Genomic DNA, 22,136 nt, shown 5'->3' with positions numbered 1-22,136 from the left:
TGGGCAGGCACATCCTCCACAGGTTACTCAGAGCTCCATCCAGCCTGGCCTTGCACACTGCCGGGGATGGGTCATCCAGAACATCTCTGGGCAACTTATTGCAGTGCCTCACTGCCCTCACAGTAAAGAATTTCTTCATAAAATCTAATATAAATTTCTCCTCCTTTAGTTTAAAACCCTTCCATCTTGTCCTACCCCTATTTGCTTGTGTTGAAAGTCTTTGTATAAGCCTCCTTTAAGATACTGGAAGGCTACTATAGGGTCTCCTCAGAGCCTTCTCTTCTCCAGGCTGACCAATCTTACCTCTCTCTCTCAGCCTGACATCATAGGAGAGGTGCTTCAGCCCTCTGATCATCTTCATGGCCTTACCTTGGACCTGCTCCAACAGGTCCATGTCTGTTTGGTGCTGAGGACCCTAGAGCTTGACACAGCACTCCAGGTGGGGTCTTATGAGGGAAGCATAGAGGGGGAGAATCACCTCCCTTGACCTGCTGGCCATCTGTCTTGTGATAGCCCTGGATATAGTTGGCTTTTTTTGCTGCAAGTGCACATTTCTGGCTTATGCCCAGCTTTTCATCCACAAGAATCCCAAGTCCTTCTCTGCATGGCTGCTCCCAGTGAGTTCTCCCAGTCTGTATTCGTGTCTGAACTTTCTGAACCTCAGGAGGTTCTCATGGACCCACATGTCAAGCTTGTCCAGGTACCTCTGCTTTGCACCCCTTCCTTCTGTTGTGTCAGTTGCACCAACCAGCTTTATGTCATCTGCAAACCTGCTGAGGGTGCACTTGATCTCACTGTCAATGTCATTGATAAAGGTATTAAAGAGCATCAGTCCCAAGACAGACGCCTCAGGGAAACCACTCCTCAGTGGCCTCCACCTGGACATAGAGCCAATACCCACAACTCTCTGGTTGTGTCAGCCAGCTGATTCGTTATCCACTGAATAGTCCATCCATAAAATCCATGTGTCTCCAGTTCAGAGATAAGAGGTTGTGTGGGACTTGTGTGTCAAAGGCCTTGAAAAAGTCTAGGCAGATGACATTGTTCTGTCATATATCATCTGAAAGATCAAAGCAGCTGCTAGAATTAGTTTAACATCCAGCTAGGGAGACTTGGAGGAGAGTTTGGAGTGAAGTTTGAAGTTGCCAATGGAGGTAGGTTTTTTTCTTTAAATAAAGCAAAAGTCTCGTCAGCAGACTCTGCTGGTCAAGTGGCTGTAGTAGACCCCAACCACAAAGTGTCCTTTGTTGGTCTGCACCTTGATTTTCAAGCCCAGGGTCTCAGTCTGTTCATGGCTGTTTCTCAGGGACAGCTCTTTGCAATCCCTCCCTTCCTTAACAGAGAGCGCAACACTCCACCCCTCCTTCTAAACCTGTCTCTTCCAAAAAGCTTGTAGCCCTTAGCTGCAGTGCTCCAGTCATGTGACTTGTCCCACCATATTTCTGTGATGGCAATTAGGCCACAGTTTTCTAATTGAACCATGGTTTCCAACTCCTCTTCCTTGTGTCTGATGCTGTGTGCATCTATAGGTAAGTGTTGCGTTCGTTTTGCACATAGGGAATCTGAACTACAGTCTTCAAGTGCATCAGGCCTCAGCTTTTAGCCAAGTATCTTTGCCAAATATATGTACTTATGCTTGCTAGTAGTTAAACACCAAACAAAAACTGTTTTGGACTAGGAATGGTTTGCTTATGGAAGTCTAATTGACAGAAAAGTTTGTGAGAATCTAAGTTTATTCATTCTTTGCTCACACTTTCTGAAAAGTTGTGGCACTATGCATCCAGTGAATCCAAATCTAAAGGGAGTGCTGAAGCACGTTTAATTTTAAGCATGTGAATACTTTTATGCCTACACTTGATTCAAAATTATCTAACTTAGCTATCTCCTTGAAGGAGTAAGAAGCAAAGGAAGGGGTTCTGACATATATTTCAAATTTCATATCTATTTCATATCTATTCCATCTCTGTTTCATATATTTCAAATACTGTAAAACTCTACATGGCGTCAAAAACTTTTGCTCGTTCCTGATGCTCTAGAATTAAAGCTAGTTTTTTTTCCACCCAAACTTTACATTTTGAGAAATAAAGTTTTTCATTAAAAACCCCATTCAGTTGTGTTTTGTTTTATTTGGTTTGTGTTTGGGGTTTTTTTGTTTTATTTTGGTTTTTTTGGTGTTTTTTTTTTTTTTTTTTTTTTTTATTTTATTTTATTGCAAAGAACACATTTGGGTTTTTCAGGCAAACAAAAAGCAAAGAAAATTCAGCTCCAGCACCACTCCGGAATCAAAAAATTGCCAGAATTTTAAATTTTGGTTTTTTCAAGCTTTTTAATCTCTCCAAATTGTATGTTTCTAAATGAAAATGAGACAGCCCTCCCCTACATTAGTATAAAAGTGCATACAAATAGTTGCAATTTTTCTGTATGTTTTTATATGAAAAAACATTTCCCAATCTTGTCTTCTAACAATACATCAACCTGAGACAGTAGAGCAGGGAACCCTGCTGAAGCAATGTAATTGACCTATAAGTGCATGAGTAAGTGGAGTTTACACAGATTTGAATGCAGGTTGAAAGTGCAGAAAGAATGAAAGTAGTTTAAAAAGTAATTTAAGGTACTATCTGATGTATTTAAAACTTCTGCTTTTTCTGTTGTATGAACTAATTCCTGTGAATCAAGCCTACAGAGGTGTTGAAGCAACTGAGTTGGGTTTGGTAGGAGCTAAAATAATTTTTGGACTTTAATCCTACATGCACTTTGTATTGATTTGTGTGAGCAGCTCCACTGCAGATGCACATTTGTTCATATGTGTAAAGCTTAGAGCCTACTAAAGTACTGCTAGGAGCAGGGCATAGAAGATATGCAATAATATCATTTTAGTGAAAGCTCGAGACTTTCAACATATACCATAGAACTGACTAATTTTCAAGTAGGTTTTAGAGATTGTTTTTCATTCTTGAGAGCCTTTTTTTGTTTCTTCCTTCAAGCATATTGTTGCAATCTGTTCTAAGTGTTTTACTCAGGCTCAAAAAATGTCTGTGTCATTTTCATGTTACCTGAAAGAAGAACATTAGGGCAAGGTTAGTGTTTCTGAGCAAAACTGGCTGACATTCTAAGTAATAATTTAACTTGTAACTAAAATATTTTAAGATACTTATTTAACCAGATGAAAAGACATTTTTATAACATATGCTTTTTAATTTAATCAGGAAAAATAATTCATTCCAAGATTACTGAGAAACATGGCTTTTGACAGTTGTTTAGTAACTGCTTTCCTTATGACGGACTTATTTTCATTGATACATTTTAGTTTAATGTTTTACATCCAAAAGAACTAGTAGTGCTCTGCTTATGAATTTAAAATTCAAGCTATCAAGGCCTTAACGAAAAACAGATGTTGTATCTGAGCCTTACTTTTCTAAATCAGTGAGGTATACAATGCAAAAGTATAATGTTAGATTGCCAACAAACTGGACACAGATATTCCTGGTGCCAGAATTTAGAAGAATAGGCTGTATATCTGTCTTGATGGAATAATGCAGATAGATACTGCTATCAGAAGAATAGAATGTCTGGTGTCAATTTGTCATGGACATCTTCATCCTCTGAGAATAAACCTATTTAGCTTGGAAAGTTTTTCAGCGGCTTAGTGAATGATATATAAAGAGTTTACTTTGATAGAATGTACTCTCTTTAATGTTCTCAGTGAAATACGAACTGTCAACTTACATTATCTCTGCGGTTTTTTAGCAGGCAAAACTGTTTATCTTTTCAGCTTAATGATTGCCACACTGAAGGCAGCAAGAGTCTTTGACTTTGCCTCTATAGGCTTCAGAGCAAATCCATGTTATGTAGAGGTTGTGTGCTCTGACATCAGTTGAGTTACATGACTGGTGGAACTGTGCTGGAAGAGAGATTTTCCCATGTGTGAACTGTAATCACTTTTTTCTGTGTAATTTTTCTAGTGGAAATTGTGGATTCTGTGGAAATCTACCTCAATCTCCTTCGAAGTATTTTTGACTTCAATGCGATCAGAAATTTGCTGACCGGACCCAACCAGATTAAAATAAGGATTGATGCCATGAATGGAGGTATGAACTTAAGTGGCTGTCAGGACAGAAATAATTTCCTGATAAAAAATGTTACACGGCAGTGGTTTCTCAATAACAGTACAGCATATAAAAGTCAGACTTTTATATAATGTTAAGGGTAATAAGAAAGGATTTGAACCTTATACTACCAACAAGGGCAATCTTAACGATGGGTTAGATCCCTTACTAGGCAAAGGAGTTTATCTTACTTCATAAATAAGCAAAGGCATATGTATCCAATTAAAGTTCTCTTTCTGCATTTGGAAGGAAGCAGGATGAGGTAATCTTGCCATGAGAGGGTGATGAAGTATGTTGCAGTATCCAGTGACCAAGGAGCCTCTACTAAGAGCAAATTCTAAATGTTATAAAACTAGATAAGTCTGAATAAATTGTACCCAGAAGCCCTTACAGAGTTGGCTGAGACCTCTGTCTCACTAATTTCAGTGTACTGCAGACAAGTTGAAAGTGTCACAGAAGACAGCAAGGGGACCAGTATTAAAAAAAATAGAAGCTGTGTCACTTGGGAAGACATAGATCAGCATGAGATCTATCTTAGGCTATAGTATCAAAATGTAAGTAAAGATTTCTACAGATAATGAGTTGAAGGATAGGAGCATAAGTAAGAATGTTCAACATCATCTTACGGAAAGCAAATTCCATCAAACAAAACAGGTTTCATTCTTTAATGGGATTACAAAAATCAACCAATAAAGGGAGCTGTATAGACTTAGAAAACTTATGTAAAGCATTTTAGTCTTGGCCTCTAATACAGTGTGATAGTCTTCAAAATATCATAGTGGGTTCACAGTCAGTGTGAACACCCAGTTCACAGGCCATGGCAAAGGATTATAGTCTGCATCCAATCGGTGTGAACACCCAGTTTTGCCAGGCTGTGGCAAAAGGGCAAATTGTGTCCTCGAACAATGTAGAGAGAGCAATAAGAAAGACACTGCCCGCTGTCATGTACAGTACTGGAGAGAACGTTCCCCAAATACTTTGTAGAGCTCTCAGTCCAAATCTGTTACTGAGTGTTAAAAATTTTTGCCTGTCGTCAAAGAGATGCATACTCTGGCTAAGGGTTAGACAAATTGATGCAAACAAAAATTTTAAAGGACTGAGTTTGTTGAGTTTGTTTCTTTTTTACAAGGTAATGACCTTTATTTACAAGCTTTGTGACCTTGCATCTTGGTGCAGTAATATCCATACTATAATATAAAGTACACATAGATTAAGTGTATACAAGACTATTTCTTTGTACAACAAAGTAAGTTGGTGGGGTTTTTTTCTGCAGAAAGATTATTGTTCAGTCTGTTATTCCCAAAAATACCAAAAAGAATCAATAGAGAGAGAGAAGTTGAGTCCAGGCAAATCCAGATTGAAATGTCGCTCACATATTCATGGGTAACGGTGAATAACCGTTGGAGCAATCTATCAAAGGTAGTTGGGGTTTGTCCTTCTCTTGATGGCATGTGATCAGAAGACTTTGTGGATGAGATGCATTAGCCAAAAGTGAGTCACTAGCCACAGTGTAGCGAACATTGGAGAGGACCACATATGTATGTTGAAAAACTGTCTTCTGAAATTTGTCTTCGATTTGCGCCTCTGGAATGTGGTTTTATGCTGCAGACATTGGTATTTTAACACTGGCATAAAAAAAGAGTAATTTGTCAGGAGTCTACTTTTGATAAGAACCTGAATCATGGTATGTTATACAGAGTTAAATTTTCTTGAAAACAAGGTTCTCACATGGTTTTACCTTTGGTCACAGTTGTTCCAGTTAGCAAGATCTCGGAATAAGGTAGGAGAAAGAGAAGGCATGAGAGACAGACCAGTCACTCGTATTTTTTCACCTCTGAGGCACCTGTTCACAGAGTGCTCAGTTAGTGACTGATTAGTCACCAAATGCATACAGTAATTATGGTATATAATAGCACAAACTAGGGTCTTAATTGGCCATATCTTTAACGAAAAAAAAAGAAGAGAAATATTTTGGAGTTAGTTTTGAGAAAGCTTTTATTCATTATCTGCATGGTAGCAACTAAAATATACTAAAATTCTTTGATGTCCAAATCTATTGCAATTTTCACGTGAACGGGAACATTAAGGTAGGTGTATTTCCCATTTACATTCCCCTGCTGTTTACTTTTCTTGCTATTGTGTGTTAAACTGTTGTCTACATCCCAGGACACATAGGATAGCGTTTTATTTTCATGCTAGTGAGAAAAAACCCTTTATGCGTATGATAATTTCTTTACTTAATAATGGAGAAATAAAAATTTCATCTTTCCCCATTCAGTGATTACTTTTTCACTTCCTGTAGAGGTAAACTGTGTGTTTTATACTGAATAACAAATTAATTATTAATTGGAAGAACAATCACATACTTCTCTGTGAAATAAGAGTTTGGGTTTTGTTGTTCGGACAGATGTATAGAGTTGCTATGTAAAGTATGTTTTATATCAGCTCTCCACAGTGCTGTGAAAAATTTCAGTGTCAAGCATACACTTTTGTGATTGCATGGCAGATTTCTGTTTTTGCAGTTATGGGACCTTATGTGAGAAGAATCTTGTGTGATGAGTTGGGAGCTCCTGCAAATTCTGCCATAAACTGTATTCCTCTGGAGGATTTTGGTGGACAGCCTCCTGATCCAAATTTAACATATGCATCTGCCTTGCTGGAGGCTATGAAAGGTGGAGAGTATGGATTTGGAGCAGCTTTTGATGCTGATGGAGTAAGTATTTTGATCTGTCTTGAGGTTTCACTATCGTTGTTTTGTCTGAGGTCAGATATGGGAAATGTAAGTATAATTTATTTGCTTTTCAGTAATGGGTTTAAGCTGAAAGTGGTATTACTTTCAGGTACCGATGGTAGAATTTGCAACGCATCAGTCAGACACATATGTTGCAATTTGCCTCTGCAGATGATTGCAAATCAAGCAGGATTTGAAGGCAGAATTATTTAGAAAGAGACAGCATGTTGTACATAATATGGATTTGTCACAGTAAGACCTAACAATGTTAAGTCCATTTTGGTTAGCATCATAAATTAAGGGATTTTTAGCTAAATAAAGCATTGAATCATAACCTCTGTTTATTTTAATTTTAATATCATATTATCAACATTATAAACAGCAAAGTATTACAGAAACTTTTTGCCCTGACAGGGTGGGAGAAGGTTGAAAAGGTTCTGAAGAGCAGAAGCTGTTTTCTATTGTCAGTAAACACAAAACACCCTCCTACTCACCTAATAGTGTGTGTCATTGGCAAAAAGATTCTCCTACACAAGCATTCCCTTGACAGGAACAGAAGTACTGAAGTGACATGTAGGCGGCTGGAGCTAGAGACTGATCTAGAGCTGTGATTTTCAAGGCAGGAGGGAGTGATGGTGTGATAGTGAGATTGTAAACCTGCCAGGATGATGCCAGTGAACTATTCTGCCCAAAGAGGGATGTGAGTAAGCCAAAGCCCATTCCTTTTTTTCTCTACCTGCATTGGATCTAGTAAAAGAAATTACAGCTCCACAATACACGGAATTATAATTTCTTTTTTGAATTTCTTTTCTTCTCCAGGACCGCTACATGATTCTTGGCCAAAATGGTTTCTTTGTGAACGCATCAGATTCATTGGCTATAATTGCTGCCAATCTGTCTTGCATTCCTTACTTTTGTCAGATGGGTGTCCGAGGATTTGGGAGGAGCATGCCTACTAGCACAGCCCTGGACAAGTAAGATGAAACATTTATTTGTATCACCTTGGTCATTACTTTAGTTATCTCTATTTTTATTACATAGCAATTCCATCATTGTGAAGTCTTTTGATAAGAGCTTCTAATTTTCACCAGCTTTATGTGCTTTATGGTTTTAACTAGTTTGATGACATTTTGATTTTATCTAGACTAATTTTTCCCATCTTAACTTGCATGAAAAGAGTTTAATTCAATCTGGAAAAGAAATAAATACGTTAAATCTAATGTACAAGTCTTTGACTGGTAATTCCTTTTCCAAAAAACTTGACTCTTTTTATTAGTAAATAATGTTTTACAGTTTATCTCACAGCCCTTCTTATGAAAGTCATGGAAGTTTAAAACAGATAAAGTACTAATTCAGTACTCAACAAGTATTAGAAAAAACAACCCCCCTCTCTGATTATAAGAAGTTGAAATATATAATCTGTTAGATTACAAAATGTCCCAGAAGTGACTGCAGGCAGTCATGAAATCCATTCCCAGTTTCAAGACAGATTAAAAGTATTTCTAAAGCTATTTCTGACAAGTCCAGTCTACTCTTTAAAGATTTGCTGGATGAGCATTTTGTGTTAGCAGCTGAACTTTGAACAAGTCTCATCCAGGCCTCAATTTTCTGTGAATATCAGGATAAGATGATTAAGCTAAATATTATTGCTGTATGTATTCTGTGTGAAAAAAGCGTTTGCTAAATCCATTGTGTCTCAATGTAGATCTGATTGCATAGCTTTACTAAGACAAGAGTGATCTGCTGCCCCCATTAAATGTGTCTAACCAGGAAACAGTTATTTTAAAATTAAATGTTGCTTGTATAAAACAGTTGATTGCTCTCTCTACAGTTTGCCTATTCAGGAAGTTTCTAAAAGTTACTAAATTCAGAGCTTTCAGCATCCTCTAATACTTGACAGAGTCTTCAGGAAAATGTTCCTTACTTGTGGGTAGATCGTCTAGTTTAAGCAAATACTGTTAGGTCAGTCTATGATGTATTTTGTTTATTCAGCTCAGAGATCCAAAAATCTCATTGTTTAAGTGACAAAGATAATGTTATATTCAAATATGATATAAAATAAATAGAGTTCATTTTGTGTATGAAAACCATCATATCTTAATTCCTGTTAGACTTGAAGGAACAATGACATTTATGTATTTTAGTCTGTCTTCTTGTCATGAAGTTTGATAAATATGTCAGAAAGCATGGACTGGAGTCCCCTTCAATAACACTGTGACTGTTTGAATTATGTTCTTTACAGTGTTTACTTGACCTTCTGGTGCAAAGATCGTCCTGTGATGATTACTACCTTATTTAGTTCTGTGGAGCTAAGCCTGATTATTAAATAAAACTGAGCAATTGATAATGATGGAAGGATGTAAATATTTTCCCAGCTGTTTTTACAAATATTTATTGTTATGAGGTTTGCAGTCTGTGTCCAGGACACTTGAATTTTTTTTTTAATTTCATTTTGTGGTTGTCTTTGTTTTCTTGAAGCCTTAAAAGTTACATGTTGTCATGTAGTTCACTGTAGACCATCTAGTTCCAACCCCTTGCCACAGATAGGGACACCTAAGCACTAGACCAGGTTGCTCAGAGCCCCATCGAACCTGACCTTGAACACTTCCAGGGATGGGACTTCTACAACTCCTCTTGACAACCTGTTCCAGTGCCTCACCATCCTCACAGTAAAGAATTTCTTCCAGATAACTAATCTAAACCTGCTCTCTTTCAGTTTGATGCCGATCCCTGTCATCCTGTCACTACATGCCCTTGTATAAAAGTTCCTCTCCAGCTCTCTTGTAGACTCCCTTAGTTGCTGGAAGGCTACTTAGAAGTCTCTCTTGGGCCTTCATTTCTCCAGGATGAACAGCCCCAACTCTCTGATCTTGTCTTCATAGGAGAGACCAGCCCTCTGATCATCTCTGTGGTCCTCCTCAGGAACTACTCCAACAGAGCCACATCTTTCTTGTGCTGAGAACCCCTGAGCTGGATGCTCAGTGAGGTCTTACAAGTGCGGTGTAGAGGGTTGACCTGCCGGCCACCCTTCTTGTATTGCAGTCCAGGATACAGTTGTTTTTCTGGGCTGCAAGCACACATTGCTGAGTCATGTTGAGAGTCTCATCATCAACACCCTCAAGTCCTTGTCCACAGGACTGCTCTCATTCAGTTCTCCGTTCAGCCTCTGTTTGTTCTTGGGTTTACCCTGACCTTCAAGCAGGACCTTGCCCTTGGCTTTGTTGAACTTCAAGGGGTTTGCATGGGCCCACCTCTCAAGTTTGTCAAGGTTCCTAGGGGTGTCATCCCTTCACTCCAACATGTAGACCACACCACTGTCGTGGGTTTCTATGGCTGGGTTTTGGTAGTGGGGAGGGCTAGAGGGGTGGCTTCTGTTAGAAGCTTCCCCTGTCCGGTGGAACCAATGCCAGCTGGATCCAGGATGGACTTCCTGCCACTGGCCAAGGCCAAGCAAATCAGGAGTAATAGTAATGCCTCTGTGATAACATATTTAGGAACAGAAGGTTGTTGTGCAGAAAGAATTCCAGCCAGGGAAGAACAGAGTGAGAACATAGTAATAACAATGTAGACACCAAGGTCCGTGCAGAAGGAGGGGGAGGAGGTGGTCTGGGAGCTGGAGCTGAGACCCAGCAGCCCGTGGTGCAGACTGTGGTGGAGCAGCTGTGCCTGCAGCCCATGGAGGAGCCCATGCTGGAGCAGGTGGAGGCATGAAGGAGGCTGTGACCCTGTGGGAGGCCCAAGATGGAGCAAGGTCCTGCTGGAGACCTGCAGCCTGTGGTGAGGAGCCCACGCTGGAGCAGATTTTTCCTGAGTAGGACTTGTGGCCCCAGTGGGGGACTCACATTGGTACAGCTCACCCATGAAGGACTGCACCCTATGGAGGAGTGACCCATGGGTCAGCAGTTTGAGAAGAACTGCTGACTGAGGGATGGACTCACGCTGGAGAGGTCCATCAAGGACTGTCTCCTGTGGGAGGGACCCCACGGGAGCAGGGGAAGGGCTCCTCTCTCTGAGCAGCGGCAGAAACAACAACTAACCATAATCCTCATTCCCCTTTCCCCTGCACCGCTGGGTGGGAGGAGGGAGAACATGGAAGGAAGGAGGGATGGGGGGAAGACTTTTATTTCTCACTCTTTGGCTCTTATCCTGTTAGTAATAAATTTAAGTACTATCCCCACTTTGAGTCTGTTTTGCCCGTGAAGGTAATCAGTAAGTGACCTCTCCCAGCTGTTATCTCAGCTCATGAATCCTTAGCTGTTTTTTTTTCTCTCTCCAGTTGCAGAGGGAGAGTGAGAGAGTTGCTTTAGTGGGTACCTGACATCCAGCCAGGGTCAACCCACTACAACCGCACAGACTGGTGTCATCACAAACTTGCTGAGGGTGCACGCAGTCCCACTGTTCGTGTTGCCAACAAAGCTGTTAAGCAGTGCCAGTTCCAAGACCAATCCCCAAGGAACGCCATTCGCCACTTTGACACTGATCTATTGATAACTCTTTGAGTGAGAGTATCCAGCCATTTCCTTGTCCTGCTGAGTGGTCCATCTCTCAAATCCATTTCTTTCCAATTTAGAGATAAGGATGCTGTGCAGGAGAGAGCTCTTCCTTTATCCACTAACACTGTAAGCCTGTCATAGAAGGCCCCCAAATTTGTCACGCACAACTTGCCCTTAGTGAAGCCATGCCGGCTATTACCAATTGCTTTCTTATTTTCCATGTGCTTTAGCATAGTTTCCAGGAGGATCTGCTTCATGATCTTGCAAGGCACCAAGGTGATATTCACTGGCTTGTAGTTCCTCAGATCTTCCTTTTTTACTTTTTTGAAAATGGGGATTATGTTTCCCCTTTTCTAGTCATTGGGAAATGACTTCACCAGACTGCCATGATTTCTTAAATATGATAGGTAGTGGCTTAGCAGTTTCTTTCAGCAGTTCCCTCAGGACCCATGGATGCATCTCATTTGGTCCTGTGGATTTGTACACCTTAAGGTTCCTTAAGTGGTCTTGACCTGGTCTTCTCCTACAACAGGCAGTACTTCATTCTCCAAGTCCCTCCCTTTGCATTCTTCAACTTAGGCAGTGTGGTAACCAGGTTTTCCATTTCTTTCTGGAGAGAGTCCACATTTTTCCTAGTCTTCTGTTTATCACTGATGTATATATAGAAGCTTTTTTTTGTTGCCCTTGACATCTCTGTCCAGATTTAATTTTGTTAGGGCTTTAGCTTTCCTAACCTTATCCCTGACTACTCAGACAATTCCTCTTATTCCTCCAAGGCTACTTGTCCCTGCTTCCACCCTCTGTAGGCTTCCTTCTTGTGTTTATGTTTGTCCAGGAGCTCCTTGTTCATCCACACAGGCCTCCTGCTGTTTTTGCCTGACCTCTTCTTCATTGGGATGCATCGCTCTTGAGCTTGAAGGAGGTGATCCTTGAATATCAACCATATTTCTTGGGTCCTTCTTTCCTCCTGGGCTTTATCCCATGGTACTCTACCAAGCAGATCCTTGAAGAGGCCAAAGTCTACTCTCCTGAGGTTGAGAGTAGTAAGCTTGCTATGCATTCTCCTCACTGGCCTGAGGATCTTGTACACCACAATTTCATGGCCTCAGCAGCCCAAGCTGTCCTTGAACTTCACATGCCCCATCAGCCCTTCTTTGTTGGTGAGAACAAGGTCCAGGATAGCACCTCTCCTCATTGGCTCCTCTATCGCTTGGAGAAGAAAGCTTTCATCAGTGCACTCCAGGAACCTTCTGGGTTGATTGTGTCCTGCTGTGTAGTCTTTTCAACAGGTGTCAGGGTGATCAAAGCTCTCCCTGAGCACCAGGGCTTGTGAGTGTGAGGCTGCTCCTATCTGTAGAAGAGCCCCACTATAATGTCTCCTGTCCATGCCCTCCCTTTAATCCTGACCCATAAACTCTTGGTCATCCATCCCTGGATGGGGCTATATGTTGGCTGGCTGCGTGGATACGAACAGAGTAACAAGTATCATAGGCACCTTCCTTGGAGTTTCACTGCATGAATTATTGAGCTATCATGTCTTCCAGAATTCCTATTGAATCCCACTATACAAAAAACTGATTAACTTCAAGAAAAATGGTTTTCTGTAAGATACACTTCTCAGTAAAATTGCAGAATATCATTGTCTGAAATCCATTATATTGCTTGAAGGAGAGGATAACAGAGGGGTTGATTCTCAATGTAGGCTTCAGGCTGAAGTGAATTGCAATTTCATGTGCCTATAAATGTAAGGGAAAGTTCCATTAGTGTCAGTGAAATCTTACAGTGGGACAGTGGTGTAAAAGAATATGCATAAGACATTCATGATTCCATTCCCATGGACTAAGTAGCCAGCTTGTGAGAAAAAGAAAAAACCTTTTAGAAAGACAAGAATATTTCCAGTACAATGAAGCAAAAAGAAAAAAGAATTAGCACACCAGTATAATGTTTAGTATTAAAATTCTAAAACCTCAGCCTGTAATTCTGCCATAGGAAGGGAAAACCTTTCACTTACAAAATATTATGTTTCATGGTGGACAGCATGTTGTTTCTGTGTTGGGACCTGCATGTTTCACCTCCAGTATAACAAAATCAGCATGGAAAATATTCTGTGCTCTGAATACAACATTCAGAGAACACTGCTTAATCCTACAGTAGGCTTCAGGTTACTGCTTATAAGTGTGTGCTTTAAATCTATTGTGTATTTTGTTTCTTGATCCCTTTTATTCCTTTCTAATGGACTGGTCCTACATGCTTCAGGGACAATTATTACAGAACTGTTTTGTATATCTACCTATAAAGTTCATGATTCAAGCTCACACATTACAAAGAAAATATAAAAAAATAATTAAAAAACTGTACTATGACTATTAATTCTGGCAGAAAAGAATAAAATAATCACAGAATAGTGGAGGCTGGAAGGGATGCCTGGACATCATCTAGTGCAACTCCTTGGTTCAAAGCAGGGTCAGCTAGAGTGTGTTGCTATGTCCACACAGATTTTGAGTCCTCTCCAAGGATGGAGTCTCCACAGTCTTTCTGGGTAAATTTTGCCAGTATTTTACTAATCTCAGAGTAGAAAAGTTTTCTCATAAGTTGTAACAGAATTTGGTGAATTTCAGTTTGTATCCATTGCGTCTTGTTCTGTTACTGGGAACTGTTAGAAAAATCTGGCTCTGTCTTTGTTACTCCCCAAGCCGTTGATTGGGTATTTACGCACATTGGCAAAATTTCCCCACCCTTAACTTTCTCTCTTTGAGATGAAAAATGCCATCTTTCTCAGTCTCTCCTGATATGGTCCAATCCCTTAGTCAACTTTGTGTCACTTTTCCAGAACTGCTCCAGTAGGCCCAGAACTGGACTCAAACCCCCAGTTTGCCTCACCAGTGGTGAGTAGTGAGGAAGACCCAATTCCCCACACCTGTTGGCAGTGCAGTTCTAATGCTATCTAGGATATTTTTGGCTTTCTTTGCCCTAAGGGCTTATTTCTGGCTTAAGGTCAATTCCCTGTCTACCAGGACCTCAGGTTGTTTTCTGCTGTCCTGCTGTTTGGCCCCCAATATGTGCTGGTGTCAGGAGTTATTCCTCTCCATGTGCAGGGCTTGGTGGCTTTGCCCTGTACTGACTTTCATGAGGTTCCTGTTTGCCAGTTTTTTCAGCCAGTTAAGGTCCACCTGAATGTTAGCACAATCTTCTGGTGTATAACTCCTTCTAGTGTTGTATCATCTGTAAACTTGCTAAAGGTACACTCTGCTCTATTGTCCAGGTCATTAATGAAGACATTAAACAGTGTTGGTCACAGTATTGTTCCATAGGGGGAACCCCCAATGACTGACCTCCAACTGAATTTTTATGCTGCTGACCACAACCATTTGAGCCTTGGAACTCAGACATTTTTCAGTTCACCTATATTGTCTCAGGCTTCCTAAGTTTCATCATTTTGTCTGTGAGGCCTGAGGGAGAGACAGTTAAAAGCCTTGCAAAAGTCAAGATAGACAATATCTACTGCGCTCTCCTTATTCTCTGAGACAGTTAACTCATTGTAGAAGACTATTGAGTTGGTCAGTCATGATTTCGTCTTCATAAATCCATGCTGGCCTCTCATGGAGGATCTTCTTGTCCTCCCTGACTTGAAAATGACTGGTTGCTTCATCACCGAGGGATAAATGTGAGACTGGTTTGTAGTTCTCTAGATATTCTTTCATGACACCCTTGGAGATAGGAATGTCTGTCAGCACTTGAGACCTCATGGACTACTGTATGTCTGGTTTGTTTAAGTGTTCATCAAGGTATTCCTGCTCTTCTGAGGGTAAGTCTTCTGTGCTCATCTGCCACGGTCCAAAAGGAAGAGGGACCGTGGCACTACACAGGTCCGGGACACAAAGGTGGGATGCAGGTAGAATGCTTTATTCATGTGTGCACCTGGTCTTTTATCAGCTCGGGAGGGGAAAGGGCCAGAACATAGGGCGGAGCATGAGACAGACAAGCGGGGGGACAAACCAGGATAGGGACACGGGCAAAAGAGGGAGGAACGTGGGAGGAACCAGGGAGAGAAGGGGCAAATGGAGGCTGTCCCCTCTCTGCAGCTTCTCCAGCTGATCCGCAGGACATACCCGGGAAATACAAATTTTGGGGAAGCATACAATGTGTATATACATAACTGTAAAGTCTGTATCATAAAGTCATTTCAATCACTGTATGTCTTTTTCCACTTCTGAGATTTTCCCCATTCTGATTCCTGGTCCTTCACACTCATCCCTCACCTCACTCTTGTCTTTAGAAGACTCTTGTGTTACATAGTGCTAGTTATAGTAGAAAGTATAATTTGTTAAGGTGAGTGAAAAAATTATCTGAGAATGAAACCTTGTGGGTATTGCTCAAAATGGACTTCATGAAATAAATCCTAGTGAACTTCCATGTAGTGCTTTAATGACATAAGCTGAAAGTTTTGAGTGAAATGTTAAGAATTGTCATTGGATGTTAGCTATAATCTATCCTGTTTGCATAACTTCCCAAAACTGCGTGACTTTTGCCTTCTTTGCAACTATTAAATAATTGGACCAGTGTGGGCTCTCCACTCACTGTATTTTGTGTCAGAAAATATCCACTTGCTCCACCATTTTTCTCTCCGTGGGCTGCAGGGTAATCTCTGCCCCAGCACCTGGAGCATTTTTTCCTCCCCTTCCCTCCTGTCTGACCTTGGCATTCACAGGGCTGTTTCTTCCTCAATCCCCACTTGCCCTTTTAAAGTATGTTTTCCGAGAAGGGCCACCAGCTTGGCTGCTAGGCTCGTTTGTGTCCAGCTGGTCTGTTGAAGCTGACTGGAACTGGCTGTGTCTGGCATGGGGCAGCCAGGGCATCTTCTCATAGAGGCCACTCCTGCAGCCCCTGATTAACAAACCCTGCCATGTAGACCAAATACAATATCTAAACCAAAAACCTTAAATACTGAAATATTTCTCTCATATCTGGCATTAATTAAAATTAGCATTTATTCCATTTGAGGTAGTAGATGCATAGCAGATCTTCATATATTCAGAGACTAAGTGGTAAGTTTTGTTCTTATTCATGTTAGTCTATACCTGTGGGTTTCTTAGACATGTCCCACTTACCTCAGTTAATTTAATCCTAAGTATGACAGCTTGAATTAGTCATAATTTGGCCTTTAATGCATGTTTTGTATCTTTCAGTTCCATGGAAATAGTTGTTTAAAAGTACTTTGAAAAATCTATTTTGTTAATGAATTTGAAGAAATAAATAAAGGAAAAGGACTTTCAGGCCAACTGTTATCTACATCATGTAATAGTATGGACAAAAATAAGAACAACATCTGATTAACAAGGAAGGGAAAGCATGCTTCATAAACAGAGAATTTAAAAAAATTCCACTGTGCAGTTGAGTGCTATTTCTTATTTTCTGTATTTTGTTCTAACACTAGAAGTAGAAAAACTGTGTTAAAATAAAGATGATTGAAAATGACACAGCAATATTTATAATAGTAGGTGCAGTAGGATAGTAGAAGTAGTGCCTAGGAAATTAAATGAAGCTTATATTTTCCTTATTTCTCTTTCTGAAGAAGCTAGGAATTCTAACTTTAAACACATCTAACCAGGATTAAATAATACAGTCACTACTCTATGGGAAACTAAAACAATTGGAAATCTTTCCCAACACATGTTACTAGAATACAGAAACAGATAATGGTGGCCAAAAGTATCTTGTATGTGAACATCCCTTCATGTTCTTTTTGTGAGAAAAAGCTGAATTCTGATAGAAATACTTCATTGTATTTGATAATATCATCTCAGTATCTCTGAGATAGCAGTTTTTTGGTCTTTAGAGCCCCGCTATTACCTGAATGGTGTAATTTGATTTGTGTTTACAAAATGAATCTTTCTGTAGTCTCTTTTGGCCTGCTTCTGGACCTTGGTAATAAGAGTAGCTCTTATGTGGGAGAACTGGATCAGTTCTGTCTACTTGGCTACTCTATTCTGAGATTATGGACATCTCCCCTGAAGTATATGCTAGAGAGCAAATGAACCCCACCTCTTCTTATGGTGTGTCCATATTGTGTGCCCACAATTACTGAACTAGAGCTTTTCCTTAGCTATATTAAAGACAAACATCATACACAGTAATTTAAAGAAAGGAGTTAGAAAATCTGATCCTTTTTCACTTTTGTGCATGATGATGTGTTGTGTAGTAGTTTTTCACAGTGCATTATTAAACAGAAGGAAGCAATAATCCAGAGTACTCTAAATATTGCTTAGGAATACAGCATGAACAAATGGAGCAGTGGATTACAAGATAATTCACTCAAAATATTTAACATTTGCATATGTTTGCTTAAAGTGACTGCTGGAATATACTAGTATGTGCTGTAGGGAGAACATAACACTTTACAGGAAACATCTGCTTTAATATGCTCCAACATCAACAGGACTGTGGCAGCACGTCTCCAGGCTTCAATTCTCTGGCAATACGTACCCTTAGGTCGGTGTTCTTTTTCTTGTGGGGAATGTGAACCTGTGTATCCTGTTCAAAAAACTGTTCTTGTTTCATATCCTTGTATTCTGATTTATCTGATGTCTGCATAAAAGGAAAGGAAATGAAATACTGAGATGTTAGCTAACAGTCTACAAAATGAGAATCACAAGGGTAAGTAAAAATTGTTGCTGTAGGAAATATGAAGCTGGGTGTGTGGAAAATAGCAGTCAAGATGATTACTGCAGAAAAGAGTTTTTGAGAGAATACTGCTGTGACTAGCATCATCTGCTACCATGTTTCTACAGCTAGGTAGTTTCAACAGCATGTACGTGCTCTGATTACACGTAGCCAGGGTAAAGCTAAGCAGTTTACTGTGCAGAACCCTGCCACTTTACATCTGGGAGCCCATCTTCTAATGCAGCTTTAATATGTCAGTGTTCTGTCTGCTGATTGTCTGTTCACTCTCTGGTCATCTAGAGACAGGTTTTAAGGGGGCCTCCCGTGACAATGAGTGTTCTGAGATGCTTAAAGAAACATCTTGATGCAGTGAAGGGCAGAGATGCCATAAGCTCTAATCAGTGTCTTGGGTGCAAGAAGGAGGTTGACCCTTGTAGCAAGAAACATTTTGTCTGAAGCACACCAGGAACTTTGCTTAAATCATAGAAACATTTAGGTTGGAAAAGACTCACAAGATCGAATCCAATCACTTCTCCCAATCTTCCTGTTCTTCTTCCTGTTCCTTCTCCTGCTCCTTTCCCCCACTTCCTTCCTTATCTCTCTCTTTTTCTTCCAGCTTTTATTTCTTGTACTCTTTTGCTAAACAATTCCTTGTATTTTTATCCGTCTTTGTTCTCCTTCTTATCTTTTACGTTTCTGTGTTCTTCCCCTGTTCCTCTTTTCTCATTTCTTTGCCATCCAGTTTCTCCTCCTTTTCTTCATATATATACCTCTGGCCATAGAGAACAGCACACCACATTGCACTTGTGCCTTTGTGATTATGTCCTTGAATTATTATATTACAAGGCTGCATGGATTTTTTTGTCTGTCTTTTCATGTACATTTCTTCTACATTGTTGATCATCTGAAGAAGTTTGTGCCAGAAGCAGGATAGGCACTGTGAATTTCTTGTTCTCTACATGTGTGTTGAGTTGTAAGGGATTTTCCCCACAAAATTACTTCTCCAAATTATAAACACGTCTTTGTACATGGTTCATACTACATTCACTCCATGACTGCGATTTGTTCAAGTTATGCCAGTCATGACCTCACTCTTTTTATCTTCCTTCAGTAGGATAATTCAGTCTCACTGTCTCTTATCTGAAATAGTCTTGCTGTGCATTTTTTAAGACACCTCTGTCAAACTGAATCCATGTCACATACAAGCAGTTTTTAAATTAGATAGAGCAGAAGGACAATTTATGTTCTGGAATACTGCAGAAGGACAGCTGCATAAAACCTTCATGACTGTAGTTTAACGTTTGAAACATAATGGAGAGTTCTGGAGTTTTTTCTGTATCAGCTTTCAAATATATTCTAAATGTTTTATTTACACAGATGTGACATGTTTGACAAGACTTGTGGAGGAAAAAACAACTATCATTGCAAGGCATGAATGTTCTTTGGTTAGCTGTGCCTCTTAGTTTTACAATGTGCTTGTACTCTAGCTGCTGTCCTTTCATCCCTGAATGTTTTCTAAGCAGTGGAAGTGATTTACCATTGCGAATATTTTAAAGGATATCTTTAAGGAGTTGTCATGGTCTTTATGTTTTCTTTGATGTTTGATTTGGCATGCTTTAGTGTAGTGTGGTTTATTTGACTGTTGCAGGCCCACAATATGCTTGACTACCCAGTCTTTCATTATCCTAGCCTGCACTGATGAAAACATGCAATAATCATGACAGGCCACATTTTTATGTATGTGGGGTAAATGTTTATTCTTGATACTTTTCAGGATAGCAGCAATCAGACCCTCAAATACTTTCTCAGTGAAAGATGAGAAGTAACATACTGCATACTTTTGAATTTTCCAGGAGAGAATTAATCTTGTGTGCAGTGGCTGCTCGTGAAAAAAAGGACAGAAAACACATTAGTGTCCTGTGAAATATCAGTAGGAAACTCTGTGTTGTCCTTTATGGATGAATGGTGAGAGACATTAGACAGTCCTGTGGATTGCTTCCTTTCACTTGGCACTTAGTTTTTAGGTCTGAGAGGGATTTACTGGCCAGTTCTGGGCCTGGAGGCAGCTGTTCCCTATTGAGAGTGGGAGGCTGCAGAGCAACCTTACACAACATACAGCTCTTACTCTCATTCATAGGTAGTTGCATTCTGATCTGTGCTTGGAGAGGACTGCTGCAGCTGCTTAGCTTAAAATGAGCAGCTTCATTGTTTGTGCAATGGGAAGCTTGCAGGACTGAGCCCAGAAAGGTGTACTGAAAGCTTTCTTCATTTAAGAAGAAAACAAGAGTTAAAAACTATGCAGTGCTCTGTTTCCAACTTAGGCTTTAGCTGAAAATGAGGTCAGTTTTTCAACCAAAGTTAGAGAGCGTGGGATTTACATTCTGTAAAATTGATTCACTCCTGTTAAGAAAGAAGTATGTGTATTTGCAGTTTTAACAAACAGGCTTAATGTGCTGTATCTGAAAAACTACCTGAGAAAAAGAAGCTTTTTGCAAAATCTTGCGAGCAGGCCTTGCACTGTGCAACAGACAGATGTTGGGTAACAGAAAGTCTACACTTTTCTCAGAGCTGCATCTGTCTTATATCTCAAAAAATATACAGCTATGAACAAAGAACAGGAATTCCTACAGATGTTCTCATAAAAAGTCCCAAAGTGTTTCAATTAAAATACTGGAAGGAATCCTGCAGCAAGTCAGTTACAGAAGACTTTGTGAGTACTAAAGAAAGTTTGAAGGCCCCTTTTCTTTCAAGGGCTTATGCAGTCTTGCATATATACGCTTCAACCTAGAAAGGCTCCCACATGGATTAGCGTGTCTGAACCTGTTTTGCCCATGCTGGACAGTACAGCTGGTGTCAGCCTGAGAGCAACATCTCCTATCAAAGGATTTTTTGTAAATGGGTGACACTCAGGGAGGAGACTTCCTTCTGATTTCAAAAAAAACTTTCCTGGCACAGAATTTCAAAACAGTGTGTTTAAAATTCTGCTTCTACTCTGTATTAAAGTATAATCTTCTTACACTTCTTCTTTACAAATTAAGAAGACAAGAGATTGTTCTTTACATTCTGTGTGTTTTGAAGAAGATCTCTGTAAGACTGTGACAAAGCCAGGGTACTTAACATTATTTGAAGAAATTTGAAAGTCCTGTTAGAACAGATCTTACTTTAGGTCATAATCACTTGAATTATTATATTAATTTTGAAGGAGAAGAAACATTGTCTTCTATTTTCTTTTATGGGGAAATTAAAGAGGCCTAAAATATTTCCAACATCAACAATTCTGTGATTCTGTAGTAGTAGTCTATATCTATGGCATATTGTAGTTTCTTCTTCTTTCTGAATTTTTTCTATTTCTATGAACACTATCATAAAGTTGTGAAACTGCTTTTTTCATTTCCCTTCCCAGCCAAGTCTCATAATCACACAGAGCACTTACTAATTTTCAGTCTCTAAAATCCACAGAACAGTTAGCAAGAGAGAAAAAGGAGAACTAGAGTAACCAAGACAATCCAAATTTAAATGGCATCATTAGGGAGCTGCTGGAATCAATCGTATCCAGCAAACTTGATTACCTGGATGATAAAACAATTGAATCTGTTGATGAGGTTGAGATAGCAGATATCCTTTACTGCCGTTTTAGCAAAGCTTTTGAAACTGTGTCCCACAGCATTCTTGTACCCAGCTCAGGACTTTCTGATTTGGATGGGTGGACAACTAGGTGGGTAGAAGTCTGGTTTGATTGTCAGATTCAAGGGCCATTGGTTAATGAACTGGTAAAAAGTGGGGTACTGCAGGGGTCTGTTCTGTGACCTGTCCTGTTTAACATCTGTATCAGTGGTCTGAAGGAGGAGGTGGAGGATACTTTAACCAGGTTTACAGATGACACCAAATTGGAGAGGTGCCTGTTGGTGTGCTGGAGAGCAGAGCCACCAGTCACAGAATCATAGAATCAAAGTTGGAAGAGACCTACAAGATCATCCACTCCAACCACCACCCAACACCACCCCTGTAAGCCCTCAACCACTATACGTTATCACCAGATCCAGATGAGTCTTGAACACATCCATGGATGGTGGCTCCACCACTTCCCTGGGCAACCTATTCCAATGTCTGACCACCCTAAGAGTGAATTATTTTTTCCATCGTCTA

General features: G+C 40.0%; 1 protein-coding gene across 1 annotated transcript in view; it reads left to right on the top strand.

Annotated features, from left to right (window-relative positions):
• PGM5 (phosphoglucomutase 5) overlaps window positions 1-22,136 on the top strand; it is a 71,944-nt gene that overhangs the window by 9,815 nt on the left and 39,993 nt on the right. Inside the window, exons 4-6 of the mRNA XM_027634960.1 lie at window positions 3,963-4,088; window positions 6,629-6,819; window positions 7,657-7,811. Coding sequence (XP_027490761.1) covers window positions 3,963-4,088; window positions 6,629-6,819; window positions 7,657-7,811 — 472 coding nt within the window. The remainder of the gene's footprint in view (window positions 1-3,962; window positions 4,089-6,628; window positions 6,820-7,656; window positions 7,812-22,136) is intronic.

This window comes from Corapipo altera, unplaced genomic scaffold (assembly GCF_003945725.1).
Source record: "Corapipo altera isolate COAL_440 unplaced genomic scaffold, ASM394572v1 61411, whole genome shotgun sequence".
Lineage (NCBI taxonomy): Eukaryota > Metazoa > Chordata > Aves > Passeriformes > Pipridae > Corapipo > Corapipo altera.
This window is presented reverse-complemented; position numbering and strand designations above follow the sequence as displayed.